General features: G+C 41.0%; 1 protein-coding gene across 1 annotated transcript in view; it reads right to left on the reverse strand.

Annotated features, from left to right (window-relative positions):
• Positions 1 to 944: 944 nt before the first annotated feature.
• The window catches only part of PLEKHA8 (pleckstrin homology domain containing A8), a 33,547-nt gene continuing 11,637 nt past the window's right edge, over positions 945 to 22,854 (reverse strand). The window contains exons 2-14 of the mRNA XM_069772430.1: positions 22,359 to 22,475; positions 21,538 to 21,693; positions 19,443 to 19,567; positions 17,847 to 18,005; positions 16,878 to 16,918; positions 16,010 to 16,167; positions 13,262 to 13,421; positions 12,769 to 12,854; positions 12,068 to 12,126; positions 10,604 to 10,734; positions 10,035 to 10,105; positions 7,763 to 7,824; positions 945 to 6,859 (exon numbers count right to left, since the gene is read on the reverse strand). Of these exons, the coding sequence (XP_069628531.1) occupies positions 6,662 to 6,859; positions 7,763 to 7,824; positions 10,035 to 10,105; positions 10,604 to 10,734; positions 12,068 to 12,126; positions 12,769 to 12,854; positions 13,262 to 13,421; positions 16,010 to 16,167; positions 16,878 to 16,918; positions 17,847 to 18,005; positions 19,443 to 19,567; positions 21,538 to 21,693; positions 22,359 to 22,475 (1,523 nt within the window). The 3' untranslated portion in view covers positions 945 to 6,661. The remainder of the gene's footprint in view (positions 6,860 to 7,762; positions 7,825 to 10,034; positions 10,106 to 10,603; positions 10,735 to 12,067; positions 12,127 to 12,768; positions 12,855 to 13,261; positions 13,422 to 16,009; positions 16,168 to 16,877; positions 16,919 to 17,846; positions 18,006 to 19,442; positions 19,568 to 21,537; positions 21,694 to 22,358; positions 22,476 to 22,854) is intronic.

Genomic DNA, 22,854 nt, shown 5'->3' on the forward strand with positions numbered 1-22,854 from the left:
CACCCAGGCTCACCCATGTGCCAAGTTAATTCCACATGCCCATGGAACAGAGCCAAGACAGTGTCTTAGGGAGACTGCTGAAAGCATCAGTGACACGACTGTTGTTATTTAGCTGGAACTGCCAGGGTCTCACCACTGATAACCTGCTCATTTCCTTAGGAAGGAGAAAGGATGAACAAAACCCTGGAGCAGTAAAAGAGGGATGTGATCTCTGCCCTGGAAGGCCTTCTAAACTATTCGTCCCTCACTGAGGCGCCAGCTATCCACCAGCTCAGCCCCAGCAGGTGAGACAGAGGATGCTGAGTTCGGGGCTCCTGCCAGAGCTCAGCCCTTGCTGAAGGAAATGCAGCTCTCAGCCTTTGCAGAGCTGATGCTCTGGGGCCTGCTGCAATTAGAAGGGTTCAGAGTCTCCTGTATCACACAGGAGACAGCCAGCTTTAGCTGAGCAGTGCTGCTGTTGCTGCAACAGGATACGTGCATCCTCCCCCTGCCACAGGGCTGGTTAGGCACAGGCAGGGGCTCAGTCTCGTCTCTCTTCTCCAGCTGAGAAAATGCCTCCGCCACTTCACCGATCTCTGCCTGGATGTTGCCATTTAACAGAGGGACTTGCCCTTGCTAGAGATTGACATCTGGGTATCACAGATCTGCTCTCAGGTCCATGCTGTGTTTATACACAGAGAGAAAGAGAGAGAGAAAGAAAAGGCGGGGAGAGGGGCAAGGGAGATGTTACACTCACATTCATTAAGGAGCACTAGTCTTCATCTGCATCTCCAGATGACCACAGAGGAGTTTCTGAAGTCTTTGAAATCTCTACAGAAGAGATTCAAGTCCAGGCAAAAGAAGGACAATTAATACATGCAATTTTAAAATTCGAATTCCTCTCACACTGGCTTTCGTAACTACAGCCTTCACATATTTACACTGGCCAAGGACCCACAACCATATGCCGGACACAGCTTTTATTCTCGTAATCAAAACAGGCTCCATGTGTGTTAACATTCTTCGTACAAAGATACATACAGGTAGTTTCTGTGAACCAAAAACACACTGTTTTTGACTGTTCACACAGTACCTAGAACAGATGCAGTCCTGAAGAGCACTTTAGGACCTCTATCATAATAAAAGGAACAAAATCCATGCAAGGAGAAAGCAAGATTTTAAAACATGCTTATTTTAAATAAGTTTATTATAATGAAATAATATAAAAGTCTGACAAAGGTCTTAACAATGCTCCAAAAGAAGAGACAGATGCTGTATGATTTGAGAGATGGTGCAGACTGGAAACTCCAAAGTATTTTGGACTGAACTGCTTATGACAGCACAATCTGTGCAATGCTTACACTGGAAGAGATGATTTGGGGGGCATGAACAAGCCCTTAGAATTAAGTAAAATTAAAGTGTGAGGCAATATACCTTCTCTTCATCTTTAAATGTATTTCAGTATGTATGTAATGTATTTTAGCAGGTATAAGCAAGGCTTGCAGCAAGTTCAGCTTGACATTGGTAAAATGTATGCCCAAAATTGGCTTGAAAAAAGAAAATAGGAAAGGAAACCACAAAAGCAAGCTGCTTTGGTTTTCAGTTTAGTCACCATATTCTGGAATGCAATTTACTTGTTTAGCTTCAAGTAGACATAAATCTTAAACTTTCAAGATGGCTTTAAATAAAGGAATTGATAAGTTTTGGACCCCCTAAATGCTGCAATGCAAAATAAAGTTAACAAACTTAGTGTTAAGTAGAAATCAGGATATAAAACCAAGGAAGTTTAATATATTAAAAAAAAAATAAAATCCACCTCTAGCACATTTGGAGTATCTGAGGGGAGAAATCCTATACCAAGAAAGGGATATTAAAAATGATAGTCAAAGACCACATTTTGAAGAACTGCATGCCAGTGGGAGAGTGCACGTGTGTTTAAGTGAAGCATACGCCTATGTTCTAACCTCAAAGCAAGTGCTTAAATCCTCATATGAACTGTGAGCAGGATCAGCTACTGCCTGGGCTTGCTCAGAACCAGTAAGTGCGCTATGATAGCGCTTCCGCAACAAGGGTGATTTTATATTGCTTGGAGCATGCAGTAGTTTGCAGGGTTTGTTCACCAAGGGGCTACAGAATGTAGCAAAGAGGCACGAATTCAGTCATTTCCACCCTGTTCTCCTTTTGTTTTGTTATCTGTACTACACAGGCAAGAGAAAAGAAATAAGTCAATTAAAAAAAAAAAAATCCCTGTGCTTTCACTTGTAATAGGTAGAACTGCCAAGTCTGAAGTGTCCCAATTTAAATTTCATTGGTGAAATTAAAAGTTCAAAGCAGTGTGCTTTTCCTGGCAAAATACGCCAAACCAGGGAGAAACTTCAGAGGAAAGCAGCACATCCTCCATCTGACTGTCTGCCAAAGAATTCAGGCCTAATTTTCCACATTTACATTTGTATCACTTACAAAACTTCTTGCTTTGTGCTCTTATGGAGAGATGCTTCCACTTGACAGCAACAGCTCTGGTAGCAAAGCAGATGACAATGGAAGGGAAGGAAGGGGTGGTGACCAGGTGGGGGAAGAGGGAAAGATAGCCAGGTAGGAACAGGCTGCTGATCTTTTTTGGTGTCTGAAAGGCAGTTTAAGGTCCCCTAAAGTTTTTCACAAAAGGTGAAGTGATAATGATAAGAAGGTCCAACATACAGACATAGTAACACCGTTTTCTGTAATGGTCGGCAACCCTTTGCCAAAGCACACTGCAAACAACTGGAGCACATTTTGGGCATACTTTTTATACATTCAGCCAACCAAGTGACACTTTTCGCACTATGAAACATTTTTAAAACAAACAGCTGTAACCTAAATCTTGATGACGATTTACATAAAGCTTGTACGTGAAGGTATATGCTTGTAAGTGAAGGTATATGGCCCTTAACTTTAAGTGCATCTGTTAAAGGGAGACCCATATTACAACAGTGTCAAGATGGGATGTTTCAGTGACTCCTTAAGTTTACACTAAAGCACTTGAGTATCCAGTTCATATTCTACATTTGTAATGTCACAGAACTTCAATATGCAACTGAGTATGGTGTCTTAAAATAGCAGAGGGGGCTCCAGAACATAGTTTATTTTAAAAAAATAACAACAAAATAAATAAAATAAATAAAAGCCTCCCATTGCTAAGCAGAACTCGACTGAAATTGAGAGCTCTGCTCTAATGCCAATGGCACTATATTACAAAGATGTGGGTATAATCTCTATTCAAATATGCTGACTGCCATTATTTAGTACTAGATAGCACTTCTATCAGATTGCTTTGGGATTTACCATGTCTCAGCAAGGATGCACACTGGATAGACACTGTCAGTGTCATATGCTGTATCAGAGTTCTACGCTCAGCTGTACTAATTTCACAAAAAGCAGCCTTACTGCCCTAGGGTAAGGCTGCGATTACTCTTATTTTGCCATGGCTAAGTAAAATCCCTGAGAATATGCAACTGTTAGACATTGAAGGAAACAGCCAAAAGCATTTCTAAAGGAAAGGGACGCAAAAAACTTTAGACTAGTGCAGTTTAAGAAACCAAAGCAGTTCATGTAAAGTATACAGAGCAAGGGTGCTGTTATCTGAGAGTCACGTGGACCTCTATCAGTATGCAGGTCAGTTGTTCATAAATACCAGGCATTATCAAAACCCCAAACAACCCTAACCAGTCAATGAACCAAACATATCAAACAGAAAACACTGACCTTCTTCTCTCCAATTCTAAATTTGAAGGCCAAAACTTAGTTGCTTGCTCTCTACAACTATTAAAATCAAAAGCAATCCTCTCTGCTTGCCACACTGACATCACAGGAAAAGAAAGAAGTGAATTGTCCCGCAGCGTGTTTGCTTCCACTTTGTCATCTGGTCTATTGCATCCTTAGGGGTATAACTTGGAGTTCAGCTCTGCAACATGCTGCATGGGTTTCTTCCTCAGTGGTGGTTTGACTGGAAATATGGCATTCCTAAGTCTTAGAAGTGCTCAATGCCCTGCAAGAGCAGTGCATGGTGAAATACAAGTTTTGAAGGCAAGGAGACTTTGCTCAATTCCTTCTCTACAAGTACCCTGTTTAACAACAAGCACAAAGGGGTCCCCTGAAGCCCCAGTCTCCTAAGAATGTTCTCAAGCACCAATTCCAGAGTTCAGAAAGACCAACTTGACACAGAAGAGCAAGACAAGAAAGCCCGCTCCAAGGCAGGATGCCACGCTGATTAGAGGATATGCAATGTGGACCACTCTCTATTTGTTAGAAGAAAGAAGAGTGGTAGAAGTTAATAATTGCTGAAGCTAATGGCCCAATGAAGCTGTTAAGTTCTCTGCCTACGAAATAAAGCTTCCTGACTTACTCTATCAAACACTGGATCTGATGCACTACTAACAAACCAGTGGTTCTCTGCTAGTTAAAAAACAAAACAAAACCAAACAAAACAAATGGAAAACCCCCAAATACCTCCAAGACTTTAAGTGCTGAATACGCTTTCCTGCTACTGGAAAACCTTAGAGCAAAAAGGGAAGTCAATTTTCTTCATGATCGGACAGTTAATTTCTAGAGAAGAGGGATCTCTTCCTGCTCTCCCCATATCCCAGCTGATATTCTGTGGAAATGTGGTCTCCATTGCCTTCCCAGAGCATTCAGCTAAAAACTATTACAGTAGTTTCCCACATAACAGCTGAAAACCTTGAGGAAACCAAGTCAGGGTTGAGAGTTGGTTTTCTACTACAGGGGTGGTTTCTTTGCATTCATGCTTACAAGAAGCAGACAGCCAAATCCCAAAGGCTCTCTGCTTCATTCTTAGCACTGCAAGTAGTGAAATTATTGAATAGAGCTTTGGTCAAAAGTTTTGACTTTGTACTCAAACATAAATATATACTACTTAAATTAAGAAACCCCAAAAAACTAAAACCCCCACAACCTTCTTATTCCTCTTGGAGTGTGCAGGAACTACTGATAGGCACAACTCAGAGAAGATGACAGGAACAACTGTTTAAATGCCTAATTACAGTCCTGGTACCTTGCTGTATACACCAAGTGTGACATTTGGTCTTTTCTTCAAGCATCATATGCTTTTCTTAAAGCTCACAATGCTAGGCTCTTTAGAAAGGATCAAGTATTCGGTGTGCAGAGAGGCCCCCATCACAGAGCGATGCAGGGCAGCAGGCCTGCAGTACATTCACTTTATCGACAGCATGGTTTTTAGCCTAGCAAAAGCCAGTACTGCTTTTGTGAGTATGGCAACACTGACTTCTATATTTATGAAGATTTACTAATTCTAAGTGCCTCATTAGCACAGTCTTCTCTCCTCCTGCATGTGATTTAAACTCAGCTCTTTGCACAAAGCCATCTGAAGCCCTAAGTCACCACTGAGAGACCCGCTTATGCCTTGAATGGGCAGTCAATAATTCACAGACAGCCTCCTAGTCATCAACACAACTAGGAATTTTGTCCTTAACTGTAGCGCTAGCTAAAAGGACTTCTTTATTATTTTTAACAGCAGCAGTGTTAAGGAGCACATTTTTATCTGTATCAGCAAGATGGGAAAAAGGGCAAATCTTACTTTCTTAATTTCCAGTCACTTCTACATAATTTCAGATTTTAAGGTTTGTAATTAGCCTGATGCGTAATGGCTCCGTGACAAATTCTAGCTTCCCCTATGCTCTACTCATTTCATGTCCACTTTCATGAAGTCTCTGCCCATAATGGCAGCCTAGGAAGGATTTTAATGAAATCTGCTTTTTAAACTGCTACCTGTATTCAATTTAAAAGCAAGTATTATGTTTTTGTGTGAATTTAAGAAAACCCTAAACCCAAAATAGAAAAACCCACCAAAACCTTCATAAACCAGGATGATGGACATGATTTTCGATTACTTGTGTAAAGCACTGTTGAAATTGGCTGGGCTCTGCCAGTCTGTGCCAGCAAATTTCTTGTGGTCTACTGGCAGGAGCTGACAGGGAGGAACATGGTACGTACTGGGAGCTGGTCAGGGAACATGACACCTAGTTTCAAAGGCTGGTTCCTGGGGAAGCTCAGACCACCAGCCACATACGCCTGTGCTGAAGATCTCTGTAATATTTGGAGAGCTGCTGCATTAAAAAGCTTCAACCCAAATTAAGGGACAAACTCACCATGTACCTTATAAGCTGGCATTTAGCTGCCCTTCTCTTCTGCCACCAGGGTAACAATAACTCTCACTACCTCTGTCCTCCTACGCCACCGCAGGGAGTGGGCACAGGGCATGGGAGAGCCACAGCCAGCAGCGCCAGCCTGGGCACCATGCTGACGTCCCAACGGCTCCACTCCACACGCGGCTCTCTCCTAAGGTACGGGAGCAAAGGCCAAATTCTGCTCTGTTACTTTTATAAGGTGAAGAGAAGAGGACATGCACAGGCAGGAGGGAAACAGTCAAAAACATTCATCACCGACATAGTTATGACCCAAAGAGAAACAGTACCTCTGCATTTAAACACAAAACAAGCATTAACAAAAAAATAAAAATCATACATACCCTTCCCCCAAAACAGTCACAACACCCTTCCCACCTGAAAAGATACAATGAACAGAAACAATGTCCAAAAAAACCCAAAACAAAAGAAATCTTTGTTAACAGACACAGTCCCTGAAGTTTTAAGACACGGTCTTGCTGTAGTCATACCACCTCATCTGACTCCAAACCATGTACTTCATAGAGAGTGTCCAAGATATTTAGCTGCTTTTCCATGGCTGGCAAGTAAATGTTGAGGTCCCTCTGCATTCCTTTGTAAAATGTTTCTTCCTGAGGATCACACTCCTCTACAGACAGAGCTGCCACAAAGTCTTCGTACGTTGGAGCTGCCCTTAAAGCTAACTGGGAGAGGAACCAAAGCTTTTAGATTTGCAAAACAGAACAGGAAAAGAAATCAAACTAAAGCCATGAAAAACTTCTAAGACATTCTAAGACATCCCTCTTTGCACTTAGATTGCATAGCTTTAACATATTTATGCGTATGTGCATATGTTAAGATTTTTAACTGACAGGGAGACTAATATATATATATATTTATTATCTCTATGTAGATCCCCAGTTTGAGACATCTTCAGAGAGGTCTGATTTTTAGGAAGTGAATTAAATACAAACCCCAAATAAAGTACAGTTTGTTAGGGGAGCTCCCAACCCTAGTGTCACACACTTCAACATTGAAGTCCCATTCTCAAGACAGTCCTTAGAAAGCCTTCCCCAACATTTCTGTTTCTCCCAGTCAAAGTCTGTCATGATCGCCTCAATGAGGCTCTTCTTTTTTCAATTTCAGTGATAATTTCCAGTGACAGACACGAGGGGGAGCTGCCAGACTGGACAAAAATAAACCATTTCCTCTAGCCAATATATTCTACTTCAACTCCCCGACACACTCTGCACTAACCTTTCTTGGATGCTCACATCCAAAGAGAGAGCAGTCCTCAAAAAAGCAACCTCAAACCCTCATTTCTTCAATTAATAGCCCTGCAAGACTATGCTTAAAAACACACAATGAAAAAAAAATGTGCATTCAAGCATGATCTGTCTGTTTCGGCTCCAGAAAGCAGGTTCTACCCTGAAAGCCCAATACTGAACATAGTGATAGCCACAATCCCCAGCCAGAAAATAAGGTCTGACAAGGGATTCTATTCATTTTAATGCTTATAATTTTAACATGGTTTATTAATTACACACAACATAAGATCACATTAACAAGACCTCCCAGCTCTATCAGCAACCAGGATAAATACTTACTGCAAAGACCCCGCGGACAACCCAGCCATGGTGCTGCCGTAATGTCTTTCCATAAGCGTTGTCTTAAAGGAAGAAAAAACCAAAAATTAATCAAGAGAGAGATGTATGGCAGTTTTAAGTCTGCATCACAAAGAGAACTTAGAGAACACAGAGAGCTTAGAAACAACTATTTAAGGATATATTCTTGCCACTGGATGCAAATAATGACTGTTTCTGACCAAAGTTATGACTGAAACGAGATGACAGATTTGGGATTTTTGCACTGGCATCTCAGCTCTGCTGTCAAATCTCGTTCAACTCACTGGCAGCAAGTAAGTGTTCTAACAGACAGGAAGGCAAATATAATTTTTATTTGACTAGCTGTGCTTCGCAACTAACACTTCTACTATCTAGTTCTCAGTTCAGTGCAAGTCTGAGAAAATAATATACAGGGTCAAACAATCCTGCAAAGTGATCGTTAGTCAGCCTCAATCAAGGTGGTTAGTTCAGGCATTGACCAAGAACTCTGTCTTTACATCTCAGGGTCAAGTTTCGAGGGTCATTGGAACAGAAAGCACAGGCCCCTTATTAAAACAATCCTCAGGATCTCTATTGTGAGTGCCCCTGAGTGTAGCCTTTGATGAAGGCCCTTGTTACATTCCTAGACAGCTCCACTTTCATATACAAAGCTTTCTATATACAAAGCCAAACATCTTTGAGCCATATTTTCCCAGTCTTTGTCACTGTCATCATTTCATATCCTCATCCTTCAGCTGAATTTTTAAGTATCTGACATTGTATTATACTTTCCCTGAGCTGTTCACCTTGAAGAAAGAGAACCTCTATGTTTTGCTGCTTTAGGATATTTGCTCAAAAGACTGCAGACAGTTATTACTGGAAGAGTATAAAACGTCAGTAAAACACAGCCACAAGTTTTGCTGTAATATGAAGTACTCCTCATCTATCAGTCTAATGACTTGGAAATGCAGCTTTTCTACTTTACCGTAGGAGTGAGAATCTGTGAGAAAAGCATACAGTAATAAGAGCAATAAAATAAGGAGAAAAAAGAGTATTGTGCAGCAAACAGGACTGACAAGTCTATTCTCTGCCTTGTCAGCAAATATAGGGGACACTAAAAACACCAGAAGTTGAAAAGTTTGCTTAGATTTAAATCCCAAGTAAAGACAAATCCCTTTAGAAAGCTGTTTGCTACTCAGAAGATCATAAGAACTGGTGGATATTCCATTTTTTATTTTCATTTCATTAGCTTGATATTTGAGGTTATAGAAAGAGAATGTATACCCCATCTTTACTTGAGATTCGAATAGCACAGTAACTCCTAAATAAGAAACTGTAACAGTAAACCAAAGCTGCACTGGTGATAGAGATATGGAAGAGCTTTTCAGGGGGAGAAAGGGAAGGAAGAAGCGAGAAAAAAACCAGCAGCATGGCTCTGCTGTGGAGGCAGAGCAATTCAAGAAGTAATTCAGTGCTGAAGCCTTCACACTCAGAAAGTCAAATATGTGCCTCGACTTTCTGGGGTGTTTAACATCCACATCTGGTAGCAGTGTATTTACAGTCCCACTTCCAAGAGCTGCTTACATACTTCAGTGTAGTACTTCTTTTTACTAATCCTATCGGACGACTGCTTAACTATTTAAAAGAAACTAAAAAAAAAAAAAAAAAAGCTTTAAAAAAACTGTTTTGAAGGATTATCATAACATTAGACTGCATGGACATAGAGAGGGTCTTACTCAAGAATAACCTAAGTCTAAGAGGGGTTTGTATTTTGTTTTATGCTTGCTGTGGGCACTAGCCTGACTAAGTGTCAGAAATTGTGTACTTGGAAAAAAAACCTTCTTTCCTGATACAAGCAATTCACGGCCGCACTGGCAAAGAGGTGACTTCAAAGAGTGATGGCCAATATCACAAGGAACTAAAAAAATAACACAACAGCATCTATAAATTTGAGAGCACTCTCGCTGCAAACCAGTAGAGAAAATGGAATGAGACAAAGCACTTTTTTCCCCTAAGATGTGACTGTCTCCCTTGCCAAAAAAAATGCCAATTAAAGGAATCTTTATCTGCTATTAAATCAACATTGACCAGTTATCTAGTAATGTGCCTGAAGACAGCCATTTTCAAAAACTGCAGTTTTCAAAAAAGTTATGACTTGGAGATTACTTGCATCATTAGTCACTGAAGAAAAGAAAAAGCAGGTTCTAAAGGAGGAGGAAAATAGCCAAGCATGTAAATTCAGAAGCACATGAAGAATAAAGCAACTGGCACTTACTCAGAGCTGTTTGGATATTCTTTTCCCCATTCTTCACTTCTGTTAAAAACCCTTTCAAGAACTTTAAGCCTCTGTCAGGATGAACCCACGAAATAAAAAGAAACCATGTTTATAACAAAGTAACCCAAAGCATAACAAAGCCCCCAAAGTTGTAATACAATTCAGAAGTGCAATAAACTCAGAATTAAGATGACATTTTCAACCTGAAGTAAAAAAATGCAGCCACCTCCTCCAACCTCTCTCCTAGCCCAAGAAAAAACACTTTGCTAAAACATTTCTGCTGCAGCCTGAAATCACCTGCTTGATGTTCTGGCCCAGCAGGATCAGTCACTCACTGTAATTTCACTCTTATGGGGAAAAAAGGTTGCCTGCGATCACTTTTTCAGGCATTTTGGCGAAGTTGCAGTGATACAGCCACAGACAACACATTAAACTTGAAACTAGCCAGTTTGGATTGATGGAGCCTGTGGAAAGTAACCAGTTTGCTCCATGTACCTAAGCTTGCACTGGTGAGAGGCCCCTCAATCCACCTCAGCAGTTCATAGTTTAAGGAGATGCAAGGCCGTTACCTTTTCAGCCACAGGAGAGCCTCCGTAGCAGAGTTTCTAACTTGTGCTACACCACCATTCACTTCATGGAGCACTATCTTCTGAAGGGTATCAAACTCTTCTTTGTTGGTTATAAATTTCTGGTTTATTTTCTGGAGAAAAAACCAAGAGGCGAAGCTTTAGGCTTTTAAAAACAAACAGTGACCCATCCTATAAACACCACCTATTTGCCAGGACTCTTCCCTGCAAAGGCATACCACAGATCCCCAACCAAGTCCCACACTCCCCACGGCACGGCTGCCCTGCCACACTGGGCATGCCTTCCCCGGACACCAACCCAGAGACATCTGGCTAACCATCTGGCTAACACAACCAAAAAAAGGCACCTCAGTCAAAGATTTACATGGAACCTACCATTTCTGTCTTACAAAATGCTTTAGGTTCACATGGCATCCTCCACACTGGTGGAAAGGAGCTAACTCACCCTTCTCTCTAAGCAAAGTCCCATTTGATTCGAACTTCAAGTACAAGCAAGATTACCTTCTGACAACTGCTAAGCTGCAAATTCTCAATTACACTTAGCAGTCATCAGCATGCTTAAGCTTTTTAATGTATTTCCAAATTTGTTATACACAACTCCTCACAAAAACAAGAGAGAAAATATATAAGGGGCAGATAAACAGATTCTTCTTCAACATTAAAGGAGCAGTTGCCTATCACTTGACAATAAACATTCAAGGTTTTACTTTTTAAAATAACATTCTTCTCTCTTGCTGTTTTCAGTCTTTTAGTGGCTACCTTCAGTAAGATAAGCGCATACCTGTCTTACTTTGCACCAAACAAATCTGAATGTATGCAATGTTCCTTGTCATACACTCAGAATATATGTTTTGCTTTTCTTTCTTTTTTTTTTCTTTCTTTTTTCTTTTTTTTAAAGAAAAGCTATGAAAAGTCTCGCTATGAATATATCTTATCTCACAAGCAGCACTTCAAATCTTTTCAGACTTTGAGCTGGAAGAACTTCCAGAACAAGAACTGAGGCTGCAGGGTCTGCCCCAACCTGCTGAGAAGCTGCTTCTGAACGCAGTAACTTCCTCCTACTTGGTTGAGGAAAGGTTTTTTTTTTCCCCCCTCCATTTGTTTTACCACCTAAAGTCAATATTGCTACTATCACTTCATGATGTACAACCTATCCAGCTTAGAATCAAAGTCATATTCATTAGATGTAACAGATGTTTTACCTGGCAGTCAATCAAGTATTTTATAAGTTTGCACACAACAACTGGATTTAAACACAGCATATACTGTAGGAACAGAATTAGGGACATTTCAGAATTCTGATCTGACAGATGGTAACATTACCAAATATTAAATAGCCTTCCAGTATTGACTCCTACAACAACGATTCATGAGCTTTAGTGCCTAAAATAGATATTTTGTTTAGTAAAAAAAAATAAAAAATCAGTGCTAAAAATAAGCTGTTACCTTGATGTTACCTACAAAATCCATTTTAACAGGAGCAAAAACAGTTGGTCCCAGCTTGTCTAGAACAAAAAAAAAAAAAAAGAGGCCATATTTTTAATTTGTGTCTTTTTCCAGTCCTCATGTCTTAGAAACAATTAATTTCATTTACTTTCTTAATAACCCTTGTAAATGGCAGGAGAATACTAAATGAACAACATAAACTGAAGTCTGTCTTCGGTGTAGAACCAATCCACCCCAGCTGGCACAAGTGTTAAAATACACCGACCTACAATTTGGAACTCTTCAAAAGGGTGCATGCTCACAGGGACCTCACATCCACTGTTAGATGCAGGGGTCAAGCAGGTGGGGGGCTGCACTGGTGGAGGCAGAAGTCTGGAAAAATCAGATATGGTGTGCTGTCAGCTGTACTGGATGTGTAGGGCATCCATGCTGCTCTTTTGAGGGGAAGAAATCGCTGTTCCAGATAGACCCATAGATTTTTAGACAGCTTATACATGGGTCCCATCTGAATGAGAGTGGACCTTCTATAAAGCGAAGGAATAAGAAACATCTTTCACTACCAGTGAAGCTGATTCTGCTGATAGGGACTGTTTCTACTATATCACTTTAGCAAAGAAACGAATTCTCCAAACCAATGGCTCCACCTTTTCTCACAGCTGGCAGCAGTCAAAAGGAGCCTGAAGAAAAGAACAGCTGCTTACCCAGAACAGGCACAATTGCATAACATGACTCCAGAAACTCTTCTGTTGGTATGCCCTCCTCCTCCCGAAGTTCAATATCACTGAACCTGGTGTCCAGGACAAGCAGAAGAGATTGTTACCTTAACAACTGCTTTTGTGCAACTTCTAAAGGCAAAATTACATTTCATGCCCACTTCACTTGCATAGAAGTAAGATCTATAGACACGGAACCACCAACATGGCTTTTGTTTCACTAGGTTAAAGTAAATGACTGCAGAAAATACACATTTGAGGGTCTGCAAGCAAGGCCTGCAATTACAAACAAGGAAAAAACCTTCCACTCCACTCTGTACAGCTAATTCTACAAAGGATATCTTCTTCAATTACTGTGCTGTATGCAGTCTTGTTAAATAATCTCAGCAAATACAGCTTTACAGACAGAAGAGTCTTAAAAATGAGTCAATTAAAGGCTTAACAAAGTTTCAATAATCCTTTTAATTGAAATCTGTACTACCTATTGCTCATGACACTGAAGAAGGTAGGAGAATCATTTTCATTTCTGTCTTCCTCACACAGAGTCAATCCACTTAAAGAATTCGTTTCGGACTGCAGCAACTTGTGGGCACCACAGCTTTCTACAGCTTGCAGCTTGTTCTCTCCATCTTCTTTAATGCCTTACATTTATAGGAAACAGAAGAAAAACAAAAATAGAAAAAGAAAACAGCCACATACCCATATTGTTATTCCTGTTCATCAAGATGCTTTCTATTTGAAGGAAGGCACTTGGATATCTGGATCATGCAAGTTTGAAAGTTTCCCCGCCAGCACCATGACTCTCACACCACAGGTCTTTTGGGTGCTCAGACCACATTTCAATCAGTCCCCTCCCCATTTCTTTTAATCAGACAGACCAAGCACCAGGCTCCAATGCAGGTGAGCCCACACATCCTCAGCGAGGACAGCCTTATGAGAGAAGAACATTGAAGAAGCGATTGGGTGCAGCAGGGAGTAGACTCATCTCCTTGAAAGAAAGATTACTTGTCAGATGGCTGTAACTTCTGATAAAGTGGCATAGTGCATTTTCAAAAGTAAAAGAATAATAGACTTGTTTGCTCCTTCTGATAAGTAAGTAAACTGGCTGCTTAGATGGATACTGCTATGATATCAAAGGCTGCTATGTTCTCCCTGATTTGTAGGAATATCTTTAAAGTTTCCCAGAAGAACATTCAGGTGCCTCTTCCCTGCTGTAGTCTATTTCATTTCTTCTTTGGGATCAAGCACATCTGTTTCAAATAAACAGAGCACTAAACGAGCACCTCCAAAGGAAGACAGTGTCTTATAGATCCCATGCATGGTAAGACCTTCTGACCTCATGGAGAACTGCAGAGAACAAGTCAGGAAGCAAAAATGATATATTCACAGCATCTGCAGCATACAAGCCACGGCTACAACACAGTTTGCTGCCAGACTGTCAAACTAGCATCCAATATTTCCCAGGGAACCTGTCTCTCCAGGAAAGGAATACTTTCAAGTGCCAGTGAGGATTATAGACCTGAAGTGGAACTGAGCTTCTGTCTGAAGGGATCAAGCTGCAAGGAACTCTCTTCCTCCAAATGAGGTCTGAAAGCAAGCTTGCAGCAGTCCCTATTACTTGCAGAACCACTGCATAAGCCTGGCGCCGGGTGAGAAAAAGAACGACTTGTGCCCAGTAACAGCAATGAGACTTCAGCCATTCTCCTCAGCACAGAAAAAAATGGCCTCAGCCATCACTGATCGTGCCTCATTCACAAGCAAAGGGACTCTGCTAAGGAACTAGAGTTTGAGGGATGTCACTGATCTGTCCTTTACCAAGACACATGGGCTGGTGAGTAGAGAAACAGCCCAAGTCTGCAGTGACTCCCCAGGAGTGCTATGCAGAAAACCAGGGGTCCTCTGAAATTTCAAACTCAAACACTGTAAGCCCTAAAAGGCAAACAGAAATTTCTTATGGGACTCGAGTGCTTGAGTGTTTTTAAAGATTGACTGCTCTTAATAAAGGGGAGAGGGAGGGAAGAGTATCCAAGACAGGGCAGAGCTCCTGGGCTCACAGGGAGCAGGCAAATACAGCCATTGGCAAGACGGAGCCCCAGGCTGGCTGGGTCAGCCCACCCCATACAGATGGCACTGCACATCCTACTCCATCCCATACTGCCAGAAAAACTCTACAACAAAAATGTGTGTACCCAAGAGGGAACAGGCTTTTCTCTTTTTTGCACAGGAACAACCTCAGTAGCTAAATGATACCAACAACCTGACTTGAATTAGTTTGCTCTCCTTTCTTTAGCACTGTGTTCTTGAGGTATTATGCTAAATGGTGACACATGCATGTTATTCTGCAGGGACTTGCCATGCTACACAACACAACACCAGAAATGGGAAAAACTCCCAAGAAAACCCAAGTAAAAGCAAAATCACCATGTTCATTAACTTGGGGTTAAAATCTTCAGCTGATTCACTGACTGCATACGTATGTTTTGGAATAACAGCCAGGCAGAGAAAGCTACTGTTCAAGAACGATACAGTCCATTCAACAGGACAAGCAGAAATCATACGTTATCTGGACAGACTTACCAAAATTAAGTTCAGCAGCCCTTAACAATATAGCTAGGTTGGATGGAATTTTATACTGAATTAGTTCAACAGTGTTTTACTGAAGTCACACACAAATCTAAGTTTCATGCTATTGCTAAGGTAATGGAAGAAATAAGGTGTTTTCTAGTATACTCTTAATTGCAGAAAAAGGGTTGATTTTCCGTAAAGATTTGTCAGAGCAATCAAGAGGGACTACAAGGTCAACCCCTCCCAGACAGTACACAAAGCTTCAATGTCCCCCTTCTGACAATGCAGCCCTACATACTAGCAGAGGTGCCAGCATTCCCAGCGGAGGGGGCCCTCTGGGAATAAATATGTCTGTCCACAGTGCAAGAAGAGCCCAAGCTCTGCCAGGCTGTATTGTTATGCATGTCAATCAGCATCTAGAGGAGCGTCCACTTGTCCAAAAAAGAATTTTTAATTTCCTTCCCCTTTCAGTCCCAAGTTAGCTACCAACAAGGGCAGGAGCTATGCTGGCAAGGCTTGACAATGGGCAGATATCAGACTAAAATACACTGACATTCCCTCTCCTGGGAAGCAAGGTATCAGCGCTCTCACAGGCAGACTACACCTCCCTCCATTTACACTTAAAGAGTAATGATTCCGGATAAAAGACAGTGTATATATTTACCTGCCAAATCCTCTGTCATGTGATCTTCAACAGAAACATCACTGCTCCCCTCATTTGTTTCCAGGTTTAAACATTCCAGACTTTTAATAAGGGTTTGCTCTTGATGGTTGATTTCTGCTTTTACAGAGCCATTTTCACAGGGGTTTAATTCCATCTGCCTGAAGAAAGGGAAAGAATAATGGTTAGTGTATAAAACATTGCTTGGTAAGCTTTTTCCTGTGAAAACACACAAATAAAAATTACAGAAAAATAGTTGACAGAAATTATAGGCTGTCACAGGCTGCTCTGAGCAAAAGAACTTGTCTAAAATAATAAAAGGAACCAGGCAGCTCTTTGCAGCAAGTACGATTAACAATTCAACCTCAGTTTACAGAGTTTGAATATATTTACAATTACCTTTTCTAAAGAGAGACATAATAAAAAAAATACAATTGATTACAAAAAAAGAAAATCACAGACAGGTATTGTAGCTAAAAGAATATCATCTCATTAGTACTTTAAAATATATACCCTTGCCATCTACTCCACAAATCATAGCCTGCTCTCCATCAATGATTTTATGAGCTTATGGAGTGGAACCTAAGATGCAGGAAAGAGAACTGAAGTGGAAAGAGCTGGCTGGTGACTGACCAGTAAGTCACCAAGTGGGTGGCTGAGAAAAAGAAAAGGGAAAGGGCTGATAAAGAAGTGAGATGAAGTGGGGTGTGCTAGCTCCCTTTTGTTGTGTCTGCTTCCAAGTACACAGCTCAGAGCAATATAATTCTGCCTCCATCCAGTACTAATAACATTAGAGTAAAAAAAAACGGAAAGAACAGACACTACCAAAACCAGATTAGAAACAGATTTACAGTAAAGACTTTTATTATACCTTTCCATTGAGGTGTGACTGGACAAGACAGAGTGCTTTATCTGTAAGATAAGTGGAGAGGGAGAATATTCTTTAAAGCAAGAAGACCGTATCATGCTTCTCACACTTCACATTTTATTAAACACAAGTTGGAGTCAGCAAAAAAGCTGAAAAGCTAAGCATATGCTCACTAATTCTCTGACCTGGAGGCTGTATACAGACAAACGTGAAAAAGGTGATACATTATTACACCATTACATTACACCATTAAAATATTGAAAATAAACAAAAAAAAAAGAAAACCAGGAGACTTCTTTCAGAAGCTAGCTAGCAAGTGCCAAGTGAGACACCATACAGCATGTGGAAAAGAAACAAGGCAGTGAGTTTTCTTTGCAATGATGTTTTCTTTACTTAAGAAAAAAATTATGAGAAAACAGAAGAAACGTGAGGCCAGATACCAGGTATGGTGAGGTAATCTCACTTCCCAGATGCAGTGACGTATCTGCCTTCCTACATACACCTTAATCTGCTGTTTGCCAAAGATGCTCCGGATTTGCTTAAGTAGTTGTGGATCCAGGATTCAAGAAAACGCCCTTGTCATTAAAAAGATAAGCTCATCAGCTAGTGTTGGCGTATTACCAGAGTTCCGATGCTGCAGTAGCTTAGAAGAGTAATAATTGCTGTGAGCTCCCACAACTTGCCATACAGTCAACGTATTTTGAAACACCACTGTCTGCAGCTGGAGCAGGCCCTGAAAGTTAATGCTTAATAACCTTCACCTGTAATTAAAAGTTAAAAGACTGGTCACTGCTTATTAAAAAATGGCCCTACCTCACTTGCAAACCACAAGAAATAGCAGAGTACGTCCAGTAGGGGACTACTCGTTATAATATGGGTAAAAATGCATTCCCTACTTCTACAAATGCTACTTTACAAAAGGGCTCCTTAGCATCCATGCCAAGACTGAGAGAAGAGGATACTGGCCATTACCTTGTTTGTTCTGAGGACCGCTAAATGTGGGGATCCAGGTGGGGTCTGATGCAATAACTCAGAAGTGAAGGCAGTATTTGCAATCTGCATACATTCTTCAAGAGTCTTCAGGAAGGTGTCACATGTTGATTTTAACTGAGCTCCCATATCAATCTCTCTCTGTGGGGAGAAACCAATTGGAAGAAATGGACTCACCACAGAAGATCAGTTTGGAGCAACTGATGTCTACAAAGTCCACAACTGCTACAGCCATTATTTCTGTTTAACATGAATTAAAATGCAATGTGTCAGCTGCTCAGAGAACTGGCATCACTTATTACTGGGGCTATGCCCCCTTGCAGCATTACCACTCTTGTCAGCCTCTCACTGCAACAAGCTCAGTACGCTTGGGTTTTAAAAGCAATGCCTTTTAGTCACTTATCTCTGGTGTTAAAAGTGTATTAAATACTAAGCCTTGATGTATTCAACAATGGCATTCCAGAAGACACCACCGACAGGAGAAATGAAAAGTAAACAAAATAAATAGATACAGAATGATCTGCAGATAATAATTTCAAAAATCCCATGAACAAAAAATTGCTGAAAAACAGGCAGAATGAAATATCACATTGCCACAATACCCTTCATCTCTGCAAAGTGCAGTTATTGATGCTGAAATGCTTTTAGCAATAAATCTTTCCAGTCAAACACCAGTAAGATCAGGGAAAGTGAGTTTTCCCCCAGAAGCATGAACTATGAGCTGGATAAACACCACACTACTTGTTTGTTCTCAGCACCTGTGAGCTGCAAGTTCTAACAGTCCCTTTTAGTCATTTACACACTACCTCATGCTTCTGCATTGTCTGTTAATTCACCATAAACAGTTTATCAGGTACCTTTACAGAGATGATTTGGACATACAAATGATTAACTTCAGGTGTTTTGCCTGCCTGTCCTGCACCGGAAGACCCATCTCTCCAGTGGGAAGCATCCTGGAACTCCACACCAGCCTCTCTAGCAAGTGACATGCATCCCTTTTCACGCATTTCTCTCTCAAAGCAAGGGGCAGATCACTGTCATTAGAAGACCCCTCTTAAATGAGGCTTCTTTGGTCAAGAAGATTTGCAAAGTTTGAAACTTTAACTTAAGTGAGGTTAATCAGGCAGTTCTTTCTAGTAATTTTGCTTTTTTGTGGTCTGCATTGTCTCTTGACCTTTTAAGGGTTTTGGTTGAGAAGTGTTTTGCTGAGCAGGATATTAATGACTCAGGATCAGACAAGTGTGTGCTTCTTGCAAGTTATCTTTTTATAAAAAATCTTTCGCTTTTTTGATCCACTATATACACATGATCACCTACAGCGATGTGATTATCTACATCACAGATACCATATCTCATCTCACTACTTGCTACCCCAACACAGGGAAGTTATTTGCCACAATACAGTATTACTCCATTTAAACAAGAACTGTTGTGTGGGTACATTATTTCCTACTGGTTCTCTGCAGAAAGAGGGTGCAATATTAAGTAACTGTGAGTGAATACTACATTGGCTAACCAGAAAAGTTCACAATGCTCATGACTTTACAGACATGGTCTACACCAAAAATAAAGCTGTACCTCTGGTTCTGATACACCAGAAATGCTGGCTTCCTTCGTTTTATGCACTTGCTGAACAAGGAGGTTACAGTACAGTCTAAGTTCAGACATTTTAGTCTTCAAGGCTTCTGTGTTTTCAGTGAACTCTAAAAGTGAAATGAAAGAAGACTTAATTTTATTGTATCCATCTTGCAGTATATGATTTTGGAAAGTTGCTGAAATAGTAATATCCAACCTAATTCAATCAGTACTTCCTTATTTCAAAACATTTTCTATCAACTCAAAAAGATGAGCTGGATTGGCCATAAATTATGCTCCTGACAGGTAAAATACTGTTTTGTTATTTACCATCATAGACAGAACAGTATGTTCCTAGACTTAGGACACAGAAAAAAAGCAAGTACACAACACTTGACCTTAACAGGCCTTTTAAATAGGAGGAAACCCCTACATACCATATTTTTTTTTCCCCACTAAGTAGTTTAAGGTGCAAACAATTACACTGTGAATTAAAAGATCAGGGTTCTGAGTAGAGAACACTGGAGGGAAAAGACACATCCTGTCCAACACAAAGGGATTAATTTAATATATATCCTTGAATCATAGAATGATTGAGGTTGGAAGGGACCTCTGGAGACCAGCTAGTCCTACTCCCCTGTTCAAAGCAGGGTCAGACAGAGCATGTTACTCAGGGCCATGTCTAGTCAGGTTTTGAACATTGTCAAGGATGGAGACTCCACAACCTTTCTGTGCAACCTATTTCAGTGCTCCCTCATCCTCATAATATAAACATTTTTGCTTATGTCTCAATGGAGTTGCTTGTATTTAAATTTATGCCCATTTCCTCTTGTCCATTCACTGACAAGAGTCTGGCTCCATCTTTTTTATGCTCTCCCATCAGATATTTCCTTTAATCATCTTAGTGGCCCTTTGCTGGACTCACTCCAGTATGTCCATACGTTTCTTGTACTGGAGAGTGCAGAACTGAGCAGACTAATCCAGATATGACTAACAGTCACCCTGAGATTTTTGAGAAGTAATTTTTTGACATTACAGTCCTAGAATTACAAAATAAATTAATTTGTCTGTTAGTAAGACTAACATGGCTTAGTTCTGCAAATACACGAGTAGCTTTTCCACCCTGTGCTACTGTATGTCAGTTTATAGATATAACTTTGTTCTGTTTCTGCACTGCGCATCAGATCCCCACTTTGTGTAGGACCCTACAGCAGCATCTGCTGCTCAGTTCTGACTTGGTTTGAACCAGTAGATGCAAAGCCTGGTGAAGAGGCACATAAGGCTAAGAGGAGATGCGATTCCTCACCTCAGGGAAAGGAAGTGCCTGCTCCCCTGCATTTGCTCAGGATCACTGACACATTAACAATAATTTGCTGTTTTCCCATCTTCTGCATAGTCATTGTGCTGAGGTTAAGCAAGGTTAAGGCATGAGGTCTCACACTGACTCACAAATAACACCATGCTTGTAAGCAAGAGGGGTTTTCACTGGGGTGAAAGTGAGATTGCTGGTGAAAGCACAGAGGTAAGTGAATTAATATTCATAGCCTGACCATGATCAGATTTCAGTTTCTGAATACTAGTATGCACATTTAAAACCAATTGCAAACCTTTATTTTAATTGCCAAGAGATTCTTGAAGTGCACAAGTGCACAGCCCAGTTAGAACATGGAAGGAAAGGGTCTGAGGAACCCCAAAGCTCAAGAACCACTGGTATGAGAGGCTGGGTCATCATACTAAGATGGTTGCACAAGGTGGGGGTCTTACCTTCATGCACAGTCTGCATCCCAGTGACCCGCAGCCAGGAGCTACTCACTCCTTGTATTTGCAGAACCCATCAGAACATGGCTTTCAAATTATTTACACACAGTATATTTTAAGGAAAAGCCAAAGTTTTCAAATCCCTGCACTGAGAGTTAACACCTGAGATTTCTAGCTAGGGTTTCCACATGGCTTGGCTTTTAGAGGCACCAAAGATATGAAACACAGGTTGGACACAGAGTTCAGGTATGGATTTTGTCATCTTTGTGTGTACATCTGCTAGGGTAAGGATGGGGAAATAAAAAGCAAACAATATGTGCCAGCAAAAGGGTGTTCTTGCCTTTTTCCTTTCGTGTCCTGCTGTCGGTCAGACAGGCTTTGGCAGTTCCTAGTGCAACCAGCCACTTTTGCCTTTCAACTGCATTTCTTGCTTTCAGATAGAAGTATTGTTCCCCTGGGATGATCAGGTCCATTCGTGTATTATCTGCAGGATGAACTAGAAGCAACATAGATTTCAGACCAGTCCCTCAGCCCTTCCCAGCCCAAATACATATCCCAACAGATATGTTAGGTGGCAGGTCAAACAGTAATGAAAGAGGAGGAATCTACAGCCCCAGACTTGCCCTGTTGCCATCTTCTGACTTCTCTTCTGAGTTAGGGAATAGACAGGACACACGTGTGTACAGCTGTGGGACAAAAGGCTATGAAAGGCAGTTTTTTGATCAGTACAGTATCATCTGGGAGTCTTTATGGACAGGGCATCCTCTTCTGGCAAGCCTCTCTTTCAGGTTTCCAGCCCATAACTGAACCTCAGAGATGTGGCAAGTAATCCAATATGAGTGAGCAGACCTAGTGCTGAAGTTTATTATTCATATTTCTAGCTTCAGCTTTGTGCTTATGAAGAGTCATTTGAAGCTGTGTGATGTTCCACCGTGGCTCATGAAAAACAGTGACCCACCTGCATGTAGAATACCCATTACATTAGAGGCTTGCAGCTCTCTTGCATTTTCAAAATACTGTAGAATAAAAACTGGCATATAGATCAAGTTACTGAGTTACTACAAATACATACCAAAGAAATCAAGTTGCCTAATAGCTCATCTTGAATGTAACATTAATGGACAAACTTTGTGCAGCTGAGTGTTATGGTATCTTAGTTACCTTGAATTTCACACACGGCCATTTGGATGCTTCCCTTACAACCCTTCCAGGCATCTTCCTGAGAGTCGTAATAGGACAGGATGCCACCACAGAGAAGAAACCATCGAGGCTGCCAGCCTGAAAAACAAAACTGCATTTCTCAGTTACTTCTCAGCCTGCACTTCCACCACCTCTCTCATCTGGGACTCACTGCAAATAAGGCCCCAAAGATTCTCAGTTCCCCCTGGAAAATTAAACCCTCTGAAGTAGTAAGATTTGTGGACAGCCCTGGATGTTGTACACCACAACCCCTGCTTGCTGGCAGCTACATGTCCTTTCTGCAGGTAGCTGGACCACAGCAGTACATTCCTGAGATGCCATATGTCATTTTCAGTAGTTTTGCTAACACGGCGTCACTGACTCACTTTCTCTTCCAAAACCACTTTTTCAGTTCACCACCCCTCAATTCCTTCCATAACTCCTCAACCCACCTCTTCACTCTTTCCAAAAGCCACCC

Source organism: Haliaeetus albicilla, chromosome 2 (assembly GCF_947461875.1).
Source record: "Haliaeetus albicilla chromosome 2, bHalAlb1.1, whole genome shotgun sequence".
Taxonomy (NCBI): Eukaryota; Metazoa; Chordata; class Aves; order Accipitriformes; family Accipitridae; genus Haliaeetus; species Haliaeetus albicilla.